The 20,686-nt window shown below is 42.8% G+C and overlaps 1 protein-coding gene across 10 annotated transcripts in view; it reads left to right on the top strand.

Annotated features, from left to right (window-relative positions):
• The first annotated feature begins 9,426 nt into the window (after positions 1-9,426).
• Positions 9,427-20,686, top strand: part of Gpatch8 (G-patch domain containing 8) — a 78,172-nt gene continuing 66,912 nt past the window's right edge. For 5 of the 10 annotated variants that reach the window (XM_031354411.1, XM_031354417.1, XM_031354410.1 and 2 more), the window contains exon 1: positions 9,666-9,700. Coding sequence is in view for 1 of the 10 variants with exons in the window: in XM_031354408.1 (XP_031210268.1) it covers positions 9,656-9,700 (45 nt within the window). In the remaining 9 variants the exon portion in view is untranslated. Of the gene's footprint in view, positions 9,701-20,686 lie in introns of all 10 variants that reach the window. The other 5 variants (XM_031354413.1, XM_031354414.1, XM_031354412.1 and 2 more) reach the window with 3 other exon arrangements.

Here is a 20,686-nt window from a genome sequence, read left to right as displayed (position 1 = left end):
AAACAAATAAAAACCTTTGGGCCACAGCAAACTGGGGCCAGAGGGAGCAGGGCCAGAGCAAGAGGGAGAAGGGAAGGGGAAAGATAAATAAATAAATAGAATAAATAAATATATTATTAGTTTTAGTTCTACGTTTGTGTGTGTCTGCATGTGGGTACACATACACACACACACACACACACACACACACACACACACACACACAAGTACAGGTATCTTTGGAGGCGTTAGATTCCCTGGAGCTGAAGTGGCAGTTGGTTGTGAGCTGCCACTGCCACAACCAACAGTTGTGACTGCTCTTCCAGAGGTCCTGAGTTCAATTCCCAGCAACCACACGGTGGCTCACGACCATCTGTAATGGGATCTGATGCCCTCTTCTCATGTGTGTAAAAACAGCGATAATATACTCACATACATGAAATAAATAAGTAAATAAATCTAAAAATATTTAATCTAAAAAATATTTTTAAGACAGAATTTCACTGGGGGTCACAAGATGTTAGTGTTGGAATCTAAACTCTAGTCCACTGGAAGAGGAGCAGCAAGTGCTCTTACCTCCTAAGCCATCTCCCCAGCCCTCAGTAGCCGATCTCAGCTCTTTTTCTCAGCCCCCAGCATCTAATCTATTATACTCTTGACAATTTTTTACTGGATCTCCAAGGTACCATGTTTGCTTTGAATCTTTTAATCCAAGCACTCAGAGAGAGGCAAAGACAGACAGATCTCTGAGGGTTTGAGGCCAGCCTAGTCTCCATAAGGAGTTCCAGGACAGCCAGAGCTACACAGTAAGATCCTGTCTTGAAACAACAAAAACACAGGAGAGAGAGAATACACATGAGGATTTCTGTGTGGTGGCGCCTCACATATGTAAAGCAAGCGTGGGCACTACTGAGCCTGGCAGTCCTTCTGAAGTGCCAGTCCAAAGTGCTGAGCCTGGCAGTCCTTCTGAAGCGCCAGTCCACAGTGACTTTGCTGAGTCTCTGACTGGGAGCACTCTACCCCAGTTTGTACTCCCAGCTCTCAGTTCATAATGGCACCTTCTTTACAAATCTCACTGATCTGGATAAATTTAAAGCAGGGTCATCTAGTCTCTCTTCATCACAAAGCCTGGTGTTAGACTGTCTGTCTGTCTGTCTGTCTGTCTGTCTCTTTTTCTCTCTGTCTTTTGTTTTGTGGTTTTGTTTTATTTTTCCAAGAAAGAATTTTTCTGTGTAGCCTGTAACCCCGGCTGTCCTGGGCTCTGTAGACCAGGCTGGCTTTGAACTCACAGAGATCTACCTCCCTCTGCCTCCCCAGAGCTGGTACTAAAAGCATGGGCCAATAGCAGCCAAGTACTTTTAACTATTAAGCCATTTCTCGAGCCCCCAGCGATTAGGCTAATTTGTCTTACAATATGTTGCTGTTATTATTATTATGACATCATTATGACAATGATGATGTGGTGTTTTGTTGTTGTTGTTGTTAGCTTTGTTTTTTTGTTGTTGTTGTTTTGTATTGTTTTTGGTTTTTGGTTTTTGTTTTTTTGAGTTTCTCTGTATAGCCCTGGCTGTCCTGGAACTCACTCTATAGACCAGGTTGGCCTCGAACTCAGAACTCTGCCTACCTCTGCCTCCCAAGTGCTGGGATTAAAAGCATGCACCACCACTGCCCGGCAGTTTTTGTTTTTTTCAGACAGGGTTTCTCAGTGTAACCGGCCTTGGCTGTCCTTGTTTGTAGACTAGGATGGCCTCAAACTCACAGAGATCCTCCTGCCTCTGCCTCCTGAGTTCTGGGATTAAATGGGATTAAAGACATGTGCTACCTTACCTGTGTATGTGTGTTTTGAGACCAGAAGAGGGTGCTAGCTCTCTTAGAGCTGGAGTTGCAGGCGTCTATGAGATGTTTGGCTTGTTATATAAATTCTAGGATTTGAAATTTGGTCCTCATGATTGTGCAGCAAGCTACTCTTAGCCAGTGAGCCATCTCTCTAGACCACTCTCCTTTGAGACAGGGTTTTACTATACAGCCCCGGGGGGGCCTGGAACTATGTAGATCAAGCTGACGTCAAATTCACAAGAAATTCACCTGCTTCTGACTTCTGATTTCTGAGAGTAAAGCTATGTGCATTACACCTGGAAATGAAAAATAAAATACATTTTTTCTTTATTTTTCCCCCTCTTTTTTAGGGGGCGACTTCAGGGGAAGAAGGCTGACATGGAAGGACTGGGAGGTGAGCAAGATCAAGGTGCATGATGTGAGATTCCCAAATAGTTAATAAATAAAAATAGAAAGCTAGATAGATAAAAGATCTGGCTGGGCAAGCTAAGCAGTGGTGGCACACGCCTCTAATCCCAGCACTTGGGAGGCAGAGGCAGGCGGATTTCTGAGTTTGAGGCCAGCCTGATCTACAGAAGGAGTCCAGGACAGCCAGGGCTATACAGAGAAACTCTGTCTTGAAAACAAACAAACAAACAAAAAAGATTTACTGGTTCTTTCTTCATGTGTGAATGTCTGTCTGTCTGTGTGAGTATGTATGTGTACTTAAGTGCAGTTGTCTGTCAGCCAACTGGAGCAGACAACATATCCTCTGAATAGTCATGGAGCTACTAACTACTGAGCCATTTATTAGATCCCAACTTCTCTCTCTTTTGATAAATGAGATTATTATGGGTAGTTCCAGGGGGTGCTTTTGATGGGATTATACTCTGATACAGTAAAACTGGGAGCCACTAGGGTTGATCAAGGAGTTTAGGACACTATTTTTTTTTTCTACAAAGGGGCTTTGGTGAGATTCTTAGAATACAGACGGTTTACAGCTGAGGGAGGAGAAAGACATTAAGCAAATGGTTTTAGTTTAGTTTTGGATTCGAAAGGTTTCTCTATGTAGACCAGGCCATTCTGGAACTCTCTATGTAGACTAGGGTGGCTTTGAACACTCAGAGATCCACCTGCCTTTGCCTCCTGAATGTTAGGACTAAAAGCAGGAGCCACCATGCCTGGCTGGCATTAAACAGATGGTAATAAACTGGAATTCTTCATTCACAGCTGGCAAGAGGTTTGAATTAGACTATGAAGTAAGGGACCCGGGATTACTCTGCCTTTGCAAGTCCTCATAATTCTTGATTTCTGGGTTAGGGTTTTTTTGTTTTTTGTTTTGTTTGGTTTTTGTTTTTTTAATGCCACCTTAAGACCACCCTGCAAGCCGGGCAGTGGTGGCACATGCCTTTAATCCCAACACTTGGGAGGCAGAGACAGGTGGATTTCCCAGCTGCTAGGATTAAAGGTGCATGCTTCCACACACAGCCTACAGGCTCTGTTTCTTTCTTATGAGCAGATTTCTGAGTCCTATAAATCTATTCCCTTACGTGGAAAACAATTGTTGTCCCTACCTCTGGGTGGCTGTCTTAGTTAGGGTTGACTGCTGTGAACAGACACCATGACCAAGGCAACTCTTATAAGAACAACATTTAACTGGGGCTGGCTTAAACGTTCAGAGGTTCAGTCCATTATCATCAAGGTGGGAACATGGCAGTATCCAGGCAGGCATGGTGCAGAGGAAGAGCTGATAGTTCTACATCTTCACCTGAAACTGGCTTCCAGGCATCTAAGGTGAAGGTCTTAAAGCCCACACCCACAGTGACATGCCTACTCCAACAAGGCCACACTTCCTACTAGTGCCACTCCCTGGGCCAAGCATATTCAAACCATGACAGTGGCCATAGTCACTGAGTAGGATGATTCAAGTAAAAAGATTAGCATGAGGGTTGAGGTGATGGCTCAGTGCTTTTACAGAGGACTGGAGTTTGCTCCCCAGCACCCCCAATAGTGGCTTGCAATTGCCTGCACTTCCAGTTGTGGCAGATCAGAAGTGACCTTCTGGAGGCCAGCACTACAGACATATGGTATAGAGATGTACTTGCAGGCAAAAACTAACACACAGAAAATAAAACTTTTTTTTAAAAAAAATGAGTAGTTGTATTTCTTTTTTGTTGTTGTTGTTTGTTGTTGTTGTTGTTTTGAGACAGGGTTTCTCTGTATAGCCCTGGCTGTCCTGGAACTCACTCTGTAGACCAGGCTGGCCTCAAACTCAGAAATCCACCTGCCTCTGCCTCTCATGTACTGGGATTAAGGGCATTTGTCACCACTGCCGGGTGGGTTTTTTTTGTTTATTTGTTTGTTTGTTTGTTTGGTTGGTTGGTTTTTGTTTGTTTTAAATAGCATGGTATCTGACATTGAGAATAGTTTAGACAATGTTGCTTTGTGGGGTAGAAGCAAGAGGAGTAGGAGTTCAAGGTCATCCTTAGTTCCACACTTCCAAGTTCTGAGTTGGAGCCCAGCCTAGGCTATTCCAGACTCTATATTAAAACAAAAACAAAAATCAAACAGTTTGCAATTGCAGTAATAACTGTAGGGATGCATTTTTAAAAGCGTTTAACAGTTGCTCACTTGATCAAGTGTGGAGCAATCCGAGTATCAAAATGAATAATGATGGTAGATTTCGTTTTCTTTGCTTGTTGTCTTGAGATAAATTTTCTCTGTGTAAACCCGGCTATCCTGGAACTCACTCTGTAGACTGTGCTGGCCTCAGTTTTCAGAGATTTGTTATCTGCCTCTGCCTCCCAAGTGCTGGGACTAAAGGTGTGTAGCACTGTCACCTGGCCCAATGATGGTGTTTTAGTGCCAGCACTTGGGAGGCAGAAATACAAGATCTGTGAGTTCGATGCCAGCCTGGTTTATGTAGTGAGTTCCAGGAGAGTCAAGGCTATACAGTAAGACTCTATTTCAAAGGGAAACCAAAACCAAAACCAAAAAAGGATAAGGAAAGTGGGCCTGATGATGCATGCCTATAATCCAGGCATTGGGGAAGCTGTGAAATTTGAGGCCAGCTGGGGTTATTAGAGAGTACAAGGCCAGTCTGGACTACATAATAAGACTCTTGTCTCAAAAAAAACAAAACCAAACAAAAGCTTACAGTGTACCAAAGCCAAACAAAAGGGGATAGGATATCAGCAGCTATGGGTCCACGTGATACCCTGAAAGAGTTCCTACTAATAAATGTACCAGAATCAGAGTATCTATTCACTTACTGAGTGAGCGAGGACTCATTATGATGCTTCCAGGGCTTGACCAGAATTCCCTTGTATCCCAGTCTGGCCTTGACTTGCTGTAATCCTCCTGTCTCACCTTTCCAAAACCAACCAGATAAAATAAGGATAACGAAAGTGGGCCTGCTGATGCGTGCTTGTAATCCTGGCATTGGGGAAGCTGAGACTCTTGAAGCCAGCTGGGGTTAATAGAGAGAACAAGAGCTGGCTGCCATCCATTGTTTTATAAACATTGTTTATAGTAAAGGGTTCATATAAAGGTCATCAATGAATAACCAAAAAAAAAAAAAAAAAAAACCAGAGTGAAAAAAACTAGAAGGGGCTGGGTACATAGCTCAATCTGTGCTTGCCAGCTTGTGGGAAGGCCTGGGTTTGATTTCCAGCACTATGCAAAACAGGTGTAGTGGAACACACTCCTAGCTCTTGGGGAAAGATCAGAAGTTTAATATAAACTCTACATAATGAGTCGGAGGCTAGCCTGGGCTATAGGAGACCCTATCTCAAAAAAAGTGGACGTGAGAGAGAGAGAGACTGCTCATCAATTAAGAGCAGTGGCTCTTCTTCCAGAGGATCCCAGGTTCAATTCCCATCACCCACACAGAAGCTTACAATTGTCTGCAATTCATCTGATGCCTCCTTTGGTACCAGGCATGTACGTGGTGCAGAGACATATGTAAGGCAAAACACCCACACACACAAAATAAAATTTATCTTTTTTAAAAAATATTTATTTAATGTATGTGAGTACACTGTTGCTGTCTTCAGACACACTAGAAGAGGGCATCACATCTCATTACAGATGGTTGTGAACCACCATGTGGTTGCTGGGAATTGAACTCAGGACCTCTGGAAGAGTAGTCAGTGCTCTTAACCGCTGAGCCATCTCTCCAGCCCCAAAATTTTATCTTTAAAATAAGATGTCAATGTCTGGGCAGGCATGGTGGTGCATGCCTGTGAGCCTTTCGATTGAGCAGGAGGATCAGGAATTCAAAGTCATTCTTATCTACATAGTGACTTTGACATCAATCTAGAGTACAGGAGATTCTATTTCAAAACAGAACATTAACACCAGGAGAGGTAACCAAAATGAATGGAATAAAATATTTTAATTTCCAAGTGTTCTGTATTTCTTTTTTCTTTTTGTTAAAGATTAATTTATTTTATTTTATGTCATGACTGCTTGCCTGTGTGTGTCTCTACAAACTATTGAATAGCAGTTTCCTCTGAAAACCTTCAAGCACCTTTTTTTTTTTTTTTAAGATTTATTTATTGCTATACATAAGTACACTGTAGCTGTCTTCAGACAGCTCCAGATCTCAATTCCAGGTGGTTGTGAGCCACCATGTGGTTGCTGGGATTTGAACTCAGGACCTTTGGAAGAGCAGTCAGTGCTCTTAACTGCTGAACCATCTCACCAGCCCTGCTACAAGCATATATAAGCAGTAAGGACTGCTGAGCAACATGCTAAGACTGGACCAGATACCTAGAAGGGTCTCAGACAAGGTAACCACGTAAAAGAGGCTGGGACTGGCTGAGCTGCCTGCATGTTATGCAGTGCGCTCCAGGTACCCAGCTTTTGTGACCCGTCAGCCTTGCTGGGATAGGCTTTTGGTACTGCATCTGTGTATAGTTACTCCTCACCCATTCTCCAGTAATACCGCAATAAAACTCATGTGTTTGCCAGGTTGGACTTGGGAGGTACCTGTACTTTGGTCTGTTCTTGGCTCCTTATCTAGGGTAAGTCAATGCTTATTCATGTCTCCTGAGGAAGTGTCACATAGTACGTACAACATGCCTGCAGTGCCTACAGAGGCCAGAAGAGGGCATCACGATTTCCCAGAACTAGAATTACAGGCTTTGGGAGTGCTGGGAGTCAAACCTGGGTCCTCTGCAAGAACAGAAAGCATTCTTAACTGCTAAGCCTCCTTCCCATCCTCCAGGATTTCTGTCTTATCTCACATACTCTTTGTGAATGGGGCTTCCAGAATGGTAAGCTTTTCTATGGCGTATTTGGTCAGAGATAGGATTTTACGTTGGGGTAAAACTCCTTCCATCCCTTTCTGGATAAGGAAGATCGAGCTTCTGTAAGTCAGCTTCCCACAGAGGGTAGCTAGGATGGTTTACAGGGGAAATTTGATGCTGACTAGAATATTGGTGTGGTGGGTTGAAAAAGAATGGGCCCCATAGCCAGGCAGTGGTGGCTCACACCTTTAATCCCAGTACTTGGGAAGCAGAGGCAGGCAGATTTCTGAGTTCGAGGCCAGCCTGGTCTACAGACTGAGTTCCAGGACAGCCAGGGCTACACAGAGAAACCCTGTCTTGAAAAACAAAAACCAAACCAAACCAAACCAAAACAAGAATGGTCCTCATAGGCTCATATATTTGAATGCTTAGCTACCAGGGAGCTGAGCTGCTGGAAAGAATTAGAAGGATTAGGAGGTGTGGTCTTGTTAGAGAGAGTGTGTCACTGGAAGTTTCAAAAGCCCTTGTCAGGTCCAGTCTCATCCCCCTACATCCTCCTGCCGTGAGTCAAGATATAGCTCTCAGCTACTGCTCTAGTGCCTACCTCCATTCTGTCATGCTCCCTGCCACGAGGATAATAGACTAAACCTTTGCAATTGTAAGCCCCCAGTTAAATGCTTTTTAAGAGTTGCCTTAGCCATGGGGTCTCTTCACAGTACTAAAACAGTGACTAAGACAGTTGGTTTTTTTGGTTGTTGTTGTTTGTTTGTTTGTTTGAGACAGGGTTTCTCTGTATAGCCCTGGCTGTCCTAGAACTCACTCTGTAGACCAGGCTGGCCTCGAACTCAGAAGTCCGCCTGCCTCTGCCTCCCAAGTGCTGGGATTAAAGGCATGAGCCACCACCACCTGGCAACAGTTGGTTTTTAACAGATCCTCTCATTTGAGCAAATTATCTTCCTGATTTGAGCTGGCCTGTTAAAAGTCCATGAACTGTTTGCTTAGCATTTCCAGAGAACGCCTCCAGCTGCTACCTGAGTGAAGAAAATGATTTAGGATCCAACTGCTCTCTAGACTGCCTTGTGATTAGTCCCTTGGACTTTCAGCTCTGCCCACACCCTCACCTTCCCCGGTGCCAGGACAAATCCCTAAGGCTTGCCAGCTGACTAGGGAGAACTCCAGGTTTAAGGAGAGACCTTGTCTTAAAATAAGGTGGAGGGGGCTACAGAGATGGCTCAGCTGTTAAGGGCTGATACATATACATACATTCATGCAGGCAAAGCAGTCTTACACTAGGTAAAATTAAACAAGCTGCCCTCCCTCCCCTGGCTCGTGAAAATATTAAAGAAAACAACTGCTGGAGAGATGGCTAAGCAGTTAAAAGCACTTGTTCAACATGCGGAGCACCTGGGTTTGTTTCTAGCACCAACATGGCAGTTCATAATTGTCTGTAACTCTAGTTTCAGGGGATCCAATGTCTCTGAACATGAGCATCCATATTTATATATTACATACATATGTATGTATGTATGTATATTCATATATATATGAACATGAGCATATGTATGTAGGTATGTTCATGTTCCTCCCCATATATATATGAGGGGGGGAATAGTAAGAAAAAATGTCAAGCTCTTCTTGGCAGCCATGTGTTTAAGGTTCTCTCTTCTCCAAGGTTGTGGGCCCCTTGTTATGCCTTGATTTATAGGTAGCTTTAAGATAGGCTGTTCCTTTCATTACAGTTTCCCCCCTCTCATAGTTTCACATAGATTTTGTTGTTTGAAGCAAGGTCTTATATAGCCCAGGCTAGCTTTGGACTCCCTATGCAGGATAAGCTTGTCTTAATCCTCCCTCAGCTTCAAGCAGGGCTATGCCTACTTTTAGACACTCGTTAATATTTACAACTATTAGATCATTTTATTGGTTATCTGACTTCCTGCCTGGAATGGAAGCCCTTTGAGAAGAGAGTTTTTTTCCCTTTTTTCTTTTTGCTACCTAAGTAATGCTTATGTATCAATTTCAAAAATACTCTCCTTGGACTTCCGAGGCGAGCCTCTACTACATAGAGGCTCTGTCAAGAAACCCTGTCAACAAAACGAAACAACAAAATCAAACCAAAAAACCACTTAAAAGTACTCTAGCTGTAAAGCCAGATATCATGCTACTGTATAGTATCATATAGTACAGTTCAGGGTGAGCTTGACTGTAAACATGAACATAAGAAAGACAGATTTCAGAACCCTATGGAGGCAGCAAGCCCACCCCTGCTGATCTTTCCCTCCGGAAGCGCTTGCGGCGCTCCGGCGCGAGCGCGCATGCGCGGCCCGCTGGGGTCGCTCGGGGCCGGGTGTGAAACGGAGCGGCGAGAGGAAGGTTCCGCCTCCAGGCCTGCAAGGCGCCTGCGCCTTCGGGATTCCGGTCGGGACGCGTTCTCGTTCCCTCCTTCCCAGCACCCCACCCCATCCTCTTCCCCTCCCCGAGCCCCCCCTCCTGCCAGCTGCGCGCGCCCGGTGGGCGTGGGAGGAGGCGTGGAAACAGGGAGGGGGCGGGTGTCGCGGGAGGGAAGGAGCGAACCGGAGAGCGTCGTCCTGAGGAGGAGTGAAGGCGGCAAAATGGCGGACCGCTTCTCCCGCTTCAACGAGGACCGAGACTTTCAGGTAAACACGGGCGTCGCCGAGGAGCCCCCCGCAGGGCTCGCAGCGAGCCCCGGGCCGCCCCGCTCCCGTTCTCCCGGCTCCCTTTCCTCCTGTTCTCCGCTCCGCCCTGTAAGCCGGCTCTCCCGTCTCTCATTTCTCTAGGGGCCTCCCAGGCTGAGATGAGGCCGCGTCTCCGGCTTCATCCCTGTTCATGTCGCCTCTTAAACTCGGGGTTCCTCCTGTTTGCCTTGGGCTTTCCGCTCCCCAGCCGGGCGCTTTGTGGGGGCTGCGCTTTGGCTGTCTCGGGGCCCGTGCAGGCGCGGGGCTGGCCCCCGGGGGAGAGGGCGAGGGTTGGGGAGGCTGGGGCCAGCGGTTTTTCAGGCCAGGGCTATGGAACCATTGGATTTTGCTCGCCCCGTCATCCTGGAAATCTTCTCTCCGTTTTCTCATTGTGATAAACAAACCCTTTATCGTCTATCTAACGTAGTCTTCACCCTGGAAAAGGGTACTCTTACTTATCAAAGGGGCCTTTTTGTTGAGGCGAGCCATTGAGCTTTCTCTGGGCATAAATAAACTGCTGTAGTTTACGGGCCGTTAATTGGGTTGGGAAACAGTAAGATATAGGTCTGTGGACTGGTGTAAACTTAACTTCGAGACCTACCAGGATTTGTAAAGAAGCATAATAATGGCCTTTCCAAACGGGAGATTACTCGTCCCTAAACCTTGGTTTTTCTTTCTTCATTTGCAAATGTTGATCTGAAAAAGATGTCCGCGGGATGGCAGGCATTAATGAAAAAGCAAAAAAACAAAAACAAAACAAACAAAACAAAGGCGGAATTAGAATCATTCGGCTTTTATCTGTTGAAATTGTTACTGCAGAAATAGTTGGAGACAATAAAGGATTTAGTAGCCTTTGGCTATTTCTAGGTAAAATACATCTTCAGTTGCAAATCACTGCATTACTACCGCATCTCCTGGCAACAGCAATTTAGGTCAAGGGATGAGCCTCAGAACTCAAGTTTTTATATTCCTTTGAGCTTACTCAATGCACCTCTAGCTATGTCAGAGGCAATTTGAAGAGTTTGAATTCTCGAAGATGATTGGGTTGATAAATAGACAAAGCAATTTCAACTGGTTTAAAAACCAACAATGTTTAATAGTCTTCTTATGTATACATATAGCATAAGAATGCTATGAGAAGTTTTGCAGCAGTAAGGGATTTGGGAGTTGCTGAAAATGCCTGGTGGTCATGTGCCCTGCTGTATAAGCTGCATCCATCACTGCATCCATCTCAAGGTGTTTTAAGGATTTATTTCAGGTCCACAGAAGTTTGAGGTAATTTAGTTTGGATTTGATACCTGAGAAGGCTGTCTGTCTGCCTGCCTTCCTTTCTTTATTTCTTTGTTTTCTTTCTTCCTATAGCAAGGCTTATGAAGCAGGTATAAAGTATATATATAAGCTTTATTACTATTTTTTTTTAGATTTATTTTTATTTATTTTATGTGTATGAGTACACTGTAGCTGTACAGATGGCCGCGAGCTATCATGTGTGTGGCTGCTGGGAATTGAACGCAGGACCTCTGCGGGCTCTGCCAGCCACGCAGCCACACTGGCTCCTGTGTAATTCACTGTAGCTGTCTTCAGACGCACCAGAAGAGGGCGTCGGGTCTCATTACGGGTGGTTGTGAGCCACCATGTGGTTGGTGGGATCCGGACTCAGGACCTTCAGAAGAGCAGTCAGTGCTCTTACCCGCTGAGCCATCTCGCCAGCCCCGCTTTATTACTATTTTTTATTAATTTAAAATTATTTAGGAGAATACTGACGATGAAAACCTAATGCTTTTTAGAGAAGAGAATTTCAAGGTGACCTAATAAAATTGAAAACAGACAGTTTTGAGGAAAAATGGCCCTCAGGTATCTATCTATATCTAGCAGGCTCAAACAGGATTTTGAATGAAGATATTGAAAACTGGCTATTAGTATATGAGTGTTGTCATTTGGAAACTAAGCAGGGAGACTCTTCGATGCTTTAGTTGAGGTAATATAAAATCTGATTTATGGGCTGATGAGATGGCTCAGTAAGTAAAAAGCCTTCGCCCTGCAAGCCTGACAGCCTCAGTTTGGTCCTTGGAAAGTGCAAGGTGAGATCCAGCTCCAAAAAGTTGTCTTCTGACCCCAACAGGTATGTCCCCTCACATAATATACACAATAACAAAATTAAAAAAAAAAAAATAAGAAAAGTAACAGCCTTAAAGGTGGCTTAGGGAGTTTGCCTTCAAATCTGACCTGAGTTAGCGTCTGGGGATCCACAAGGTGAAAGAAAAGAACCAAATCAGTTCCCCAGAGTTGGCCTCTGACAGTCCCCATGAAGTAAATATAGTAAAAAGTTCTTTTTTTAAAGATTTATTTATTTTATGCATATGAGTACACACTGTAGCTGTACAGATAGTTGTAAGCCTTCATCTGGTTGTTGGGAATTGACTTTAGGACCTCTGCTTCTCCATGTCAACCTGCTCAATCTGGTCCAAAGATTTGTTTATTATTAAATAAATACACTGTAGCTGTCTTCGATGCACCAGAAGATGGCATCAGATCTCATTACGGGTGGTTGCTGGGATTTGAACTCATGACCTTCAGAAGAGCAGTCAGTGCTCTTACACTCTGAGCCATCTCACCAGCCCAATGTTCTATTTATTTATGTATTTATGTTTGTGTGTATGTGTATAGCAGGTTCTCAACTACTAATTACATCCCCGGTTCCTTTTGTAAATTATTATGCTATAGTTTGTAAAAAACATGCCTTTAAAAGTACTTAAGGGCTGGGGGTATAATATGTTCAGAGTATTCCCCTAATATGTGAAGGATTTGATCCTTAGCACCATGGTAGTGATAATAGTAACAAGTAATAATAAAATGAGAATAGTTAATATATTTATCTCTGGATGTTTTAATAAAAGAAAAAAAATACTGATAAACTGTAAGTACTATCCTTTGGTTTAGAGCCAGCATTGAAGAGGGAAGGAAACAGGAAGATGCTCTTTGAGTAATATATCTTGAAATATTTTTTCAAGTTTAGATTACTGAAGTTAATGTAGCCTTCTAAGGTTTTAAGTAGTTGAGCATAACAAGACACTATCTTTTTTTTTTTAATTTATTTTATGTATATGAGTACACTTTGGCTGTCTTCAGATGCACTAGAAGAGGGTGTCAAATCCTATTACAGGGCAGTTGCTGGGAATTGAACTTAGGACCTCTGGAAAAACAGTCAGTGCTCTTAACCACTGAGCCATCTCTCCAGCTCAACCCTGTCTTTTTTTTTTTTTTTTTTAAACATTCTGGCTACTTCTGGTGGTGAGCTTTCATAATCCCAGAACTTTGGAGGTAGAGGGGAAATTAGGATTTGCATATTATCTTTGGTTATGTAAGCTAGTTTGAAGCTAGCCTAGGCTATGTGAGACACTGTTTCAGAAATTAAATAAGGTGTGTATAAGATGGTTCAGCTAGTAAAGGCACTTCCTGGCAAGTCTGATCACATGAGTTGATTTCCAGGACCCACATGCTAGGAAAAACTGACTCCCACAGGTTGTTCTCTGACAGCTCCACATGTGTGCTCCCACAAGCACAAGTAAAACTTTAAAACTTTAAGGAAATGAAGAAAGAAAATATTCTTGGGATTTTGTGTATATCTCAGTTTTTATAATAATACCTAAGAAGTAGCTGCTATTCATTTTTAAGTGAAATAATTGTGGCTTAGATAGCTAAGTAACTTGGTTAATGTGTAGGTTATATCATAGGGATTAAATTTAGATTGGCTTTTCCATTTTTTAAAAAAAGTATATTTACGTATTTTTTGTTTTTCTTTCTTTCTTTCTTTTTTTGTTTTTTTTTCTTTTTGTTTTTTTAAGACAGGGTTTCTCTGTGTAGCCCTGGCTGTCCTGGAACTTACTCTGTAGGCCAGGCTGGCCTCGAACTCAGAAATCCGCTTGCCAAAGAGGGAATAGGAAGCAGTTGTGAGTTGCACCATGGGTGTCCTCCATGGGTGGTAGAAGCCAAATTTTGGGTCCTCTGCAAGAGTACTTACTATATGTTCTTTTTTTGTTTTGTTTTTGATTTTTTTCAAGACAGGGTTTCTCTGTATAGCCCTGGCTGTCCTGGAACTTACTCTGTAGACCAGGCTGGCCTCCTCGAACTCAGAAATCCACCTGCCTCTGCCTCCCAAATGCTGGGATTAAAGGCGTGCATAACCACCGCCCAGCTTACTATATATTCTTACTATCAAGTCATCTCTCTAACCACTAGATTTGACTTTTTCACCTTTTGAAAAAAATTACTTGTGTTTGTATATGTGGGCATGCTTGCCATGGTGCATGTATGAAGGTAAGGTTAGGTCACTACTTTATTAGTTATCTCCTTCCGCTGTTATGAGGACTTTTGGAATTGAACTCAGGTAGTCGGGTTTGCATGGCAAGTGCCTGTGTCTTCCTGCCTGACGTTTTGACTCCTGAACATATATTGAAGGTCATTTTTCCCTAGCAGTTTTATCTGCTGTTTATTTTTCTTAAAGATAGGGGCTCACATAGCTCAGTCTGCCTCAGACTCACTAGCTGAGCAGTATTGAACGTCTAGTTCTTGTACCTGTCAAATGCTGGCATTATAGGCATGTGCCACCATGTCCACTTGTCCAGACTGAACCCTGGGCCTTGTTTGAGCAAGACTAGTAAGCCAACTAAGCTGTATCTCTAGCCTGGATTTTATATTTTATACAAGTTTAATTGAGTCATGAATTATGAAGAGTAGATTTATAGGCCACACAAATAAGTGACCTTTTAGACAGGCAATTACAGTTTTTCTTTGTTTTGTTTTGTCCAGCTCTGTGTCTTGTTTTTCAAGGGCTTCTAGATGGGCTTCTGACCAGGCTTCACTTATCATAAAGGATCCATTGTCATGTTTCAGTTTTACACTTTTCTCCTCTACTCTCTCCCATTGACTGTATTTCCCACCCCCACCCCCAGGATCAGGGCCTGGATCTCAAGTAGCATAAACTGGCCTTAAATACATTGTAGCCAGGGATGGTCTTGAACTAATTCTGCCTATGCCGCCAGAGTACTGGGATTACAGATGGTCAGCATGCACAACTGCCCCCAGCCCTCTTTATTTTACTTTTTATTTTGAGACAAGGTCTTACTAAATTACCTAGGCTGTCTAACTATTTTGCTGTCTCAGCTGTTTTTATTTGAATTTGCAGTCCTCCTGCCTCGGCCTCCAAATGACTGGGCTTGCAGGCCTGTACTACCTACCAGTCGTGGGTTTTAGGTGGGCAATGTTGGGTACTGAGGCAAGTGCTGCACAACTGTAGCTTTTCAAAGTGGCATTTTATCTTTGGAAACCTTGGCAATCTAGACTGATTTGTGTTTGTCTAGTAAAGCTTTAATGATTCCTTTAGAATCTGACCTCAGTTTCTGAGTGAGCTATCACCTCTTTCTGCGTTTACAAAATAAGACATTTGTTTACAGATTCAATTTTACATAAACTAATGAAAAAAATAATGTAATTATAATAAGCTAACAGTTTGGATTTAACATTCATTAAAATTTTAGCTATATATTACATTGATATGTAGCTGTAAAGTGCTGTTAAGCTTAGCATTTTGTGGTTGTTCAGCTTTTAATGGTGATGTGGCTAAATACTAGTGATCAAGTAGTCTTTAGTATCCAAGAAAACTAATGGTTCTTGTTATGTGCATTAGATTTTTAACAAAAAGGTTACAAAAATAGACGGGAATGTAAAAATAAAATACCTCCTTTTTTTTTTTTCCTTTTTTAAAGTCAGGAACTTACTCTGTAGTCTACCCTTGGCATGAAACTCATGGCAGCTCTCCCATGGGATTGCAGCATGAGCTGCCACATTTGGCTCATAAGCGTATTTTTTAAAGATTAGAATCATTTATTTATTTTTGAGTTTTGTTTTGTTTTTCAAGGCAAGGTTTCTCTGTGTAGCCCCGGCTGTCCTGCAACTCACTCTGTAGACCAGGCTGGCCTCAAACTCAGAAATCCACCTGCCTCTGCCTCCCAAGTGCTGGGATTAAAGGCGTGTACCACCACTGCCTGGCTATTTCTGAGTTTCTTAGAGACAGGGTTTTTATGTAGCCTTGGCTGGACTGAAACTCAATTGAAATGTGCCTGCCTGCCTCTGCCTCAAGTGGTCAGATTAAAGGTATGTATGTGGCAGGGCCCATAAAAATTTTTATTAAGCCAGGCGGTAGTGGTGCACGCCTTTAATCCCAGCCCTTGGGAGGCAGAGGCAGGCAGATTTCTGAGTTTGAGGCCAGCCTGGTCTACAGAGTGAGTTCCAGGACAGCCAGGGCTATACAGAGAAACCCTGTCTCAAAAAAAAAAAAAATTATTTTTTTATTAAAAAAAATGTGAGAGATTATTACTGACTGCTCACAAATATCCTGATTTTTTTTTTTTTTTTTTTTGAAAATCCAAATAGATCATGGTTTTTCTACTTTGGACAAACTGATTATACAAGTGCATGTGTTTGTGTTTGGGGTGTGTGTGTGTGTGTTTGTGTATGTGGGGGCACCCATGTACCATATGTGTGTGGGGGGGGGTTAGAAGTCAATTAGTTAGAGTTAGTTCTCTTCACCATGCTGATCTCAGAGATCAAACACATCTCAACAACTTCAGCAACACAAGGACCTTTACTTGCTGAGCCATCTTATCAGCTCTTGATTTTTGATTTTCCTAGGAACTGAAAATAATCTGGCACTGTATTTTAGTCTGGCTTACTATGTATGCACGTCTGTAGCCAGTTAAACTGGACTGCGGAGACCAGGATGTGAGCCCAATATGGACATCCTATCAATAACTCTGGGCTAGGGATAGGAGTAGGCCTACCCAGGTGTCCTGAGGGAGCAGGGCTTATTTCAGTGCTGGCTTGGAGATGGGAGAGGGATTTGGAGTCTGGTGTTTACTAAACAGATCCAGATTGAGTGCCCTTCTCACCTACTAGCATAGGGAAATAAAATAGTGATCATAATAAAAAAATGTAACATTTGCTCAAGGACTTTCTAGATCTGCTTAAGTGAGCTCAATGTTAAATAGCAGTAAGAAAGCCATCTGTTACTTTTATGTAGTATGTTTATAGGATTCCTTTTTGGGGCCCTTTTCCCTTCCCTTCTCTTCCCTTCCCTTATACTAGCTTTCAAAAATCAGGGTTCAGTCATGCCATGGAAGCCTTTTACCATTGAGTTGTGACCCTAGCGCACACACACACACACACACACACACACATGAAACTGAAAATAACCTGGCACTGTAGTCTGTATTTCAGTTTGGCCTTCAGTATGCACTTCTGTAGCCACTTAAACTGAGACTGCGGAGATCAGGATGTGAGCTCAATATGGACATCCTATCAATAACTCTAACAAATTGACTTCTGACTTCCACACACACACACATATGGCACATGGGTCCCTCCACATACATAAACACCCCCCCAAACACATGCACTTGTATAATCAGCTTAATTTTGATAAGCCTTGAGTAGCTCAATGGCTGGGCACTTCCAAACCTCCCCGAGGTTAGCACACACTTACCTACAGTATTCCTTAGTTAACACTTTCTAAGTCTGTATTTTATCTTTGCTGCTCCAGACCCAAGCAGGGGAGTTGCTCTTAATTGTGATCTCTCTGCTTCCCCCATTGTGGTGTGGTCTATCCTACACCCATCTCTCAGCAGAATCCCCTTTCTTCTTGCCTGGGAGTCCTAAAAGTCCTGCCTCTTTCACCCTGCCCAGCCAGTGTTCATTGGCTCTTTATTGACCAATCAAAAACCCACTGGAGGGCTGGAGAGATGGCTCAGCAGTTAAGAGCACCGACTGCTCTTCTGAAGGTCCTGAGTTCAAATCCCAGCAACCACATGGTGGCTCATAACCATCCGTAATGGAGATATGATGCCCTCTTCTGGTATGTCTAAAGACAGCTACAGTGTACTTACATATAATAAATAAATCTTTAAAAAAAAAAAAAAAAAACCACTGGGGACAGGGACCTTTAACATCTAGCTATGCAGATTCCCGTGTGATTTTGGGAGCCGAGTTAAGACAGAGCATTAGAACCAGTCCCCAACAGCCCCCCACTTCCAGCTGGGAGAAATGCCCTTAGCAATAAATCAACTTCAGGTGTGCTTGGGATACTAAAACTTAGATCAAATCATCAAAGTATGAAAGAGGGAAAAAATTTGATTCAGGGATGAAACCAATTTCAAAATAGTGATGACGAATTGATATGGTTCTTAGCAAATGAAGAATGTCAATAGTGACCAAAGGAAGATCCCCTGAAGGTTCCCTAGAAGTGATTCAAAAAGTAAAGGCATGTCAGGTATGGTGGTGTGTGTCATTGCTGCACCCTATAATCTCAGGATTTAAGACTCTGAGGCAAGACTGTTAAATGTTCAAGGCAAGTCTGGACTACTTGAGATTTTTTGTTATTTTATTTTTTAAGACAGGGTTTCTCTGTATAGCCCTGGCTGTCCTGGAACTTGCTCTGTAAACTAGACAGGCTTTGAACTCAGATCCACCTGACTCTTTCTCCCCAGTGCTGGGATCAAAGATGTGTACTATCACTGCCAGACAGTTTTTTTTTAAGAACAAAACAAACCAAAAACTCACAAAGGACACAGAGTATATAATTAAGGCAAAACCAACAAAACAAAACAAACATGGGTTAAAAAGGCCACATTTCTAATTCTATATGAATAATAAAAAGAAAGATAATTATTTTAAAAAAAGACCTTTTGGTAGGAGAATGGGTTTGGAAAGAACTGTGGTTCCAAGGTTGCTGTGATTGTGTTTTTTTAGTTTGTAGGAGTCCAAGAGTAAGTAGACTTGGACAACTATGCTCTTAATCTGATCCTTATTCAAGGCTGTTCTCGTATGATAAAGATCAGAGAAATAGCAGATGTTCTTTATTTTTATTTTATTTATTTATTTATTTATTTATTTTTTGTGACAAGGGTTTCTTTGAATAGCCCTGGCTGTCCTGGAACTCACTCTGTAGACCAGGCTGGCCTCAAACTCAGAAATCCTCCTGTCTCTGTCTCCCAAGTGCTGGGATTAAAGGCGTGCACCACTGCCTGGCAGTGTTCTCATACTCTTCTTTTTTCTCGAGTCTGTGTGTGTGTGTGTGTGTGTGTGTGTGTGTGTGTTTGTGTGTGTGTGGGGGGGGAGATTGACTGATGTTTAGACAAGGCCTTATCTAGTAGAATACTTTTGTTACTGTGTTATAAAATTCTAATTAGAGTACCGTAGAGGGATTCTTTATTTATATTCTCAGCTCTGGTACCTTCCCTTCCTCTTCTCCTTTCTCTTCTCTGTCCTTCTTGAGATAGGGATTTCTTTGGAGCCCAAGCTGGTCCTAAACTCTAAATCCTCCTTCCCTTGCTACTTGAATCGGGTGCTAAGATTACAGATACATGCTACCACATCTATCTTTTTAGGTCTTAATGATACTATATAACCAAAATACAATTTTGTTTTGAGACAGGGTCTCAGTGGTTCTTGGCTGGCCTATGTAAATGAGTCTGGCTTCCAACTCATAGAAATCCACATTCCTCTCTCTGGAATTAAATTCTGGACCTTGTTTTTGTTTCTTGAGAGAGTGTCTCAACACTAACTCAGGATCTCTTAGAATTTACTGTGTAGGCCATATTGACCTTGACCTCTTAGCAGTCTCTTCGTCAACATTCTTTGGTCTGGTGTTATAGTTATAAGCCTGATTAAAAAAAATTTTTTTTTTTGATACTGGGTCTCACATAGCCTAGGCCTGTTTGTCACAGTAGCCTTTAATCTTCTGTCTCCACCTTCTGGTTGATGGAATTACCATTGTGTACCACCATATCCACTTTATGTGGGGCTGGGAATTGCATCCAGGGCTTTGTTTGTTTGTTTGTTTTGTTTTTTTGAGACAGGGTTTCTCTGTGTAGCCCTGGCTGTCCTGGAACTCACTCTGTAGACCAGGCTGGCCTCAAACTCAGAAATCTGCCTGCCTCTGCCTCCCAAGTGCTGGGATTAAAGGCATGTGCCACCACTGCCCGCCACCACCATCTGGCCCCCCACATCCAGGGCTTTTTACTTACTGGACAAGCACCCTACAGTTAACCCTTCAGAGTTAAAAGGTTTGACTTACCTTGTGTATTAATTATTTATGGACACATACGTATCACATCTATGTGTGGAGACTTTAGGAATGGAGCTCTTCTTAGACTTGGTAGCACATGTCTTTACCCATAGGTTGAGCTGTTTTTCTAACTCGATGACTCAAAAACGTTTTTTAAGCCCGGCAGCAGTGGTGGTGGTGGTGGCGGCGGCAGTGGTGGCGGCGGCGCATGCCTTTAATCCCAGCATTTGGAAGGCAGAGGCAGGCAGATTAATAAATTCAAGGCTAGCCTGGTCTACAGAGTGAGTTCCAGGACAACCAGAGCTATACAGAGAAACCCTGTCTCAAAATGTTTTTAAAACACTTAACTATCCTGATTTGCTCCTTTATATCTGGGATACTTTACATTTTATGCACTTTCTGTTTGGGTAATGTGTTCTAAAGTTTCCTTGTTCTGAGGATTGAACACAGGGTGTTGCATGTGTTAAACACATGCTTCATGACTGAGTTAGAGTCTTAGACCCCTTAAAACTTTTTAGGTGCTAAGAGTGGTAAGCCAGTTGTGGTGGCATATGCCTTTGATCCCAGCACTCTGCAGTTCAGGGTTAGCCTGGTCTCCAAAGTGAGTTTCAGGACAACCAGGACTCATACATAGAGAAACCCTGTCTTGAGAGGGAAAAAAGAGTTCAGTGGTACAATGTCAAAAGGTGAAAGAACAGCTATGATTTTCTGAGAGTGGCAAAGATCATGTTTGGTTTGTTTTTGTTTTGTATTTTTGTGTTTTGTTTTGTTTTGTTTTGTTTTGTTTTTTTTCGAGACAGGGTTTCTCTGTGTAGCCCTGGCTGTCC

Source organism: Mastomys coucha, unplaced genomic scaffold (genome assembly GCF_008632895.1).
Source record: "Mastomys coucha isolate ucsf_1 unplaced genomic scaffold, UCSF_Mcou_1 pScaffold5, whole genome shotgun sequence".
Classification (NCBI taxonomy): domain Eukaryota; kingdom Metazoa; phylum Chordata; class Mammalia; order Rodentia; family Muridae; genus Mastomys; species Mastomys coucha.
This window is presented reverse-complemented; position numbering and strand designations above follow the sequence as displayed.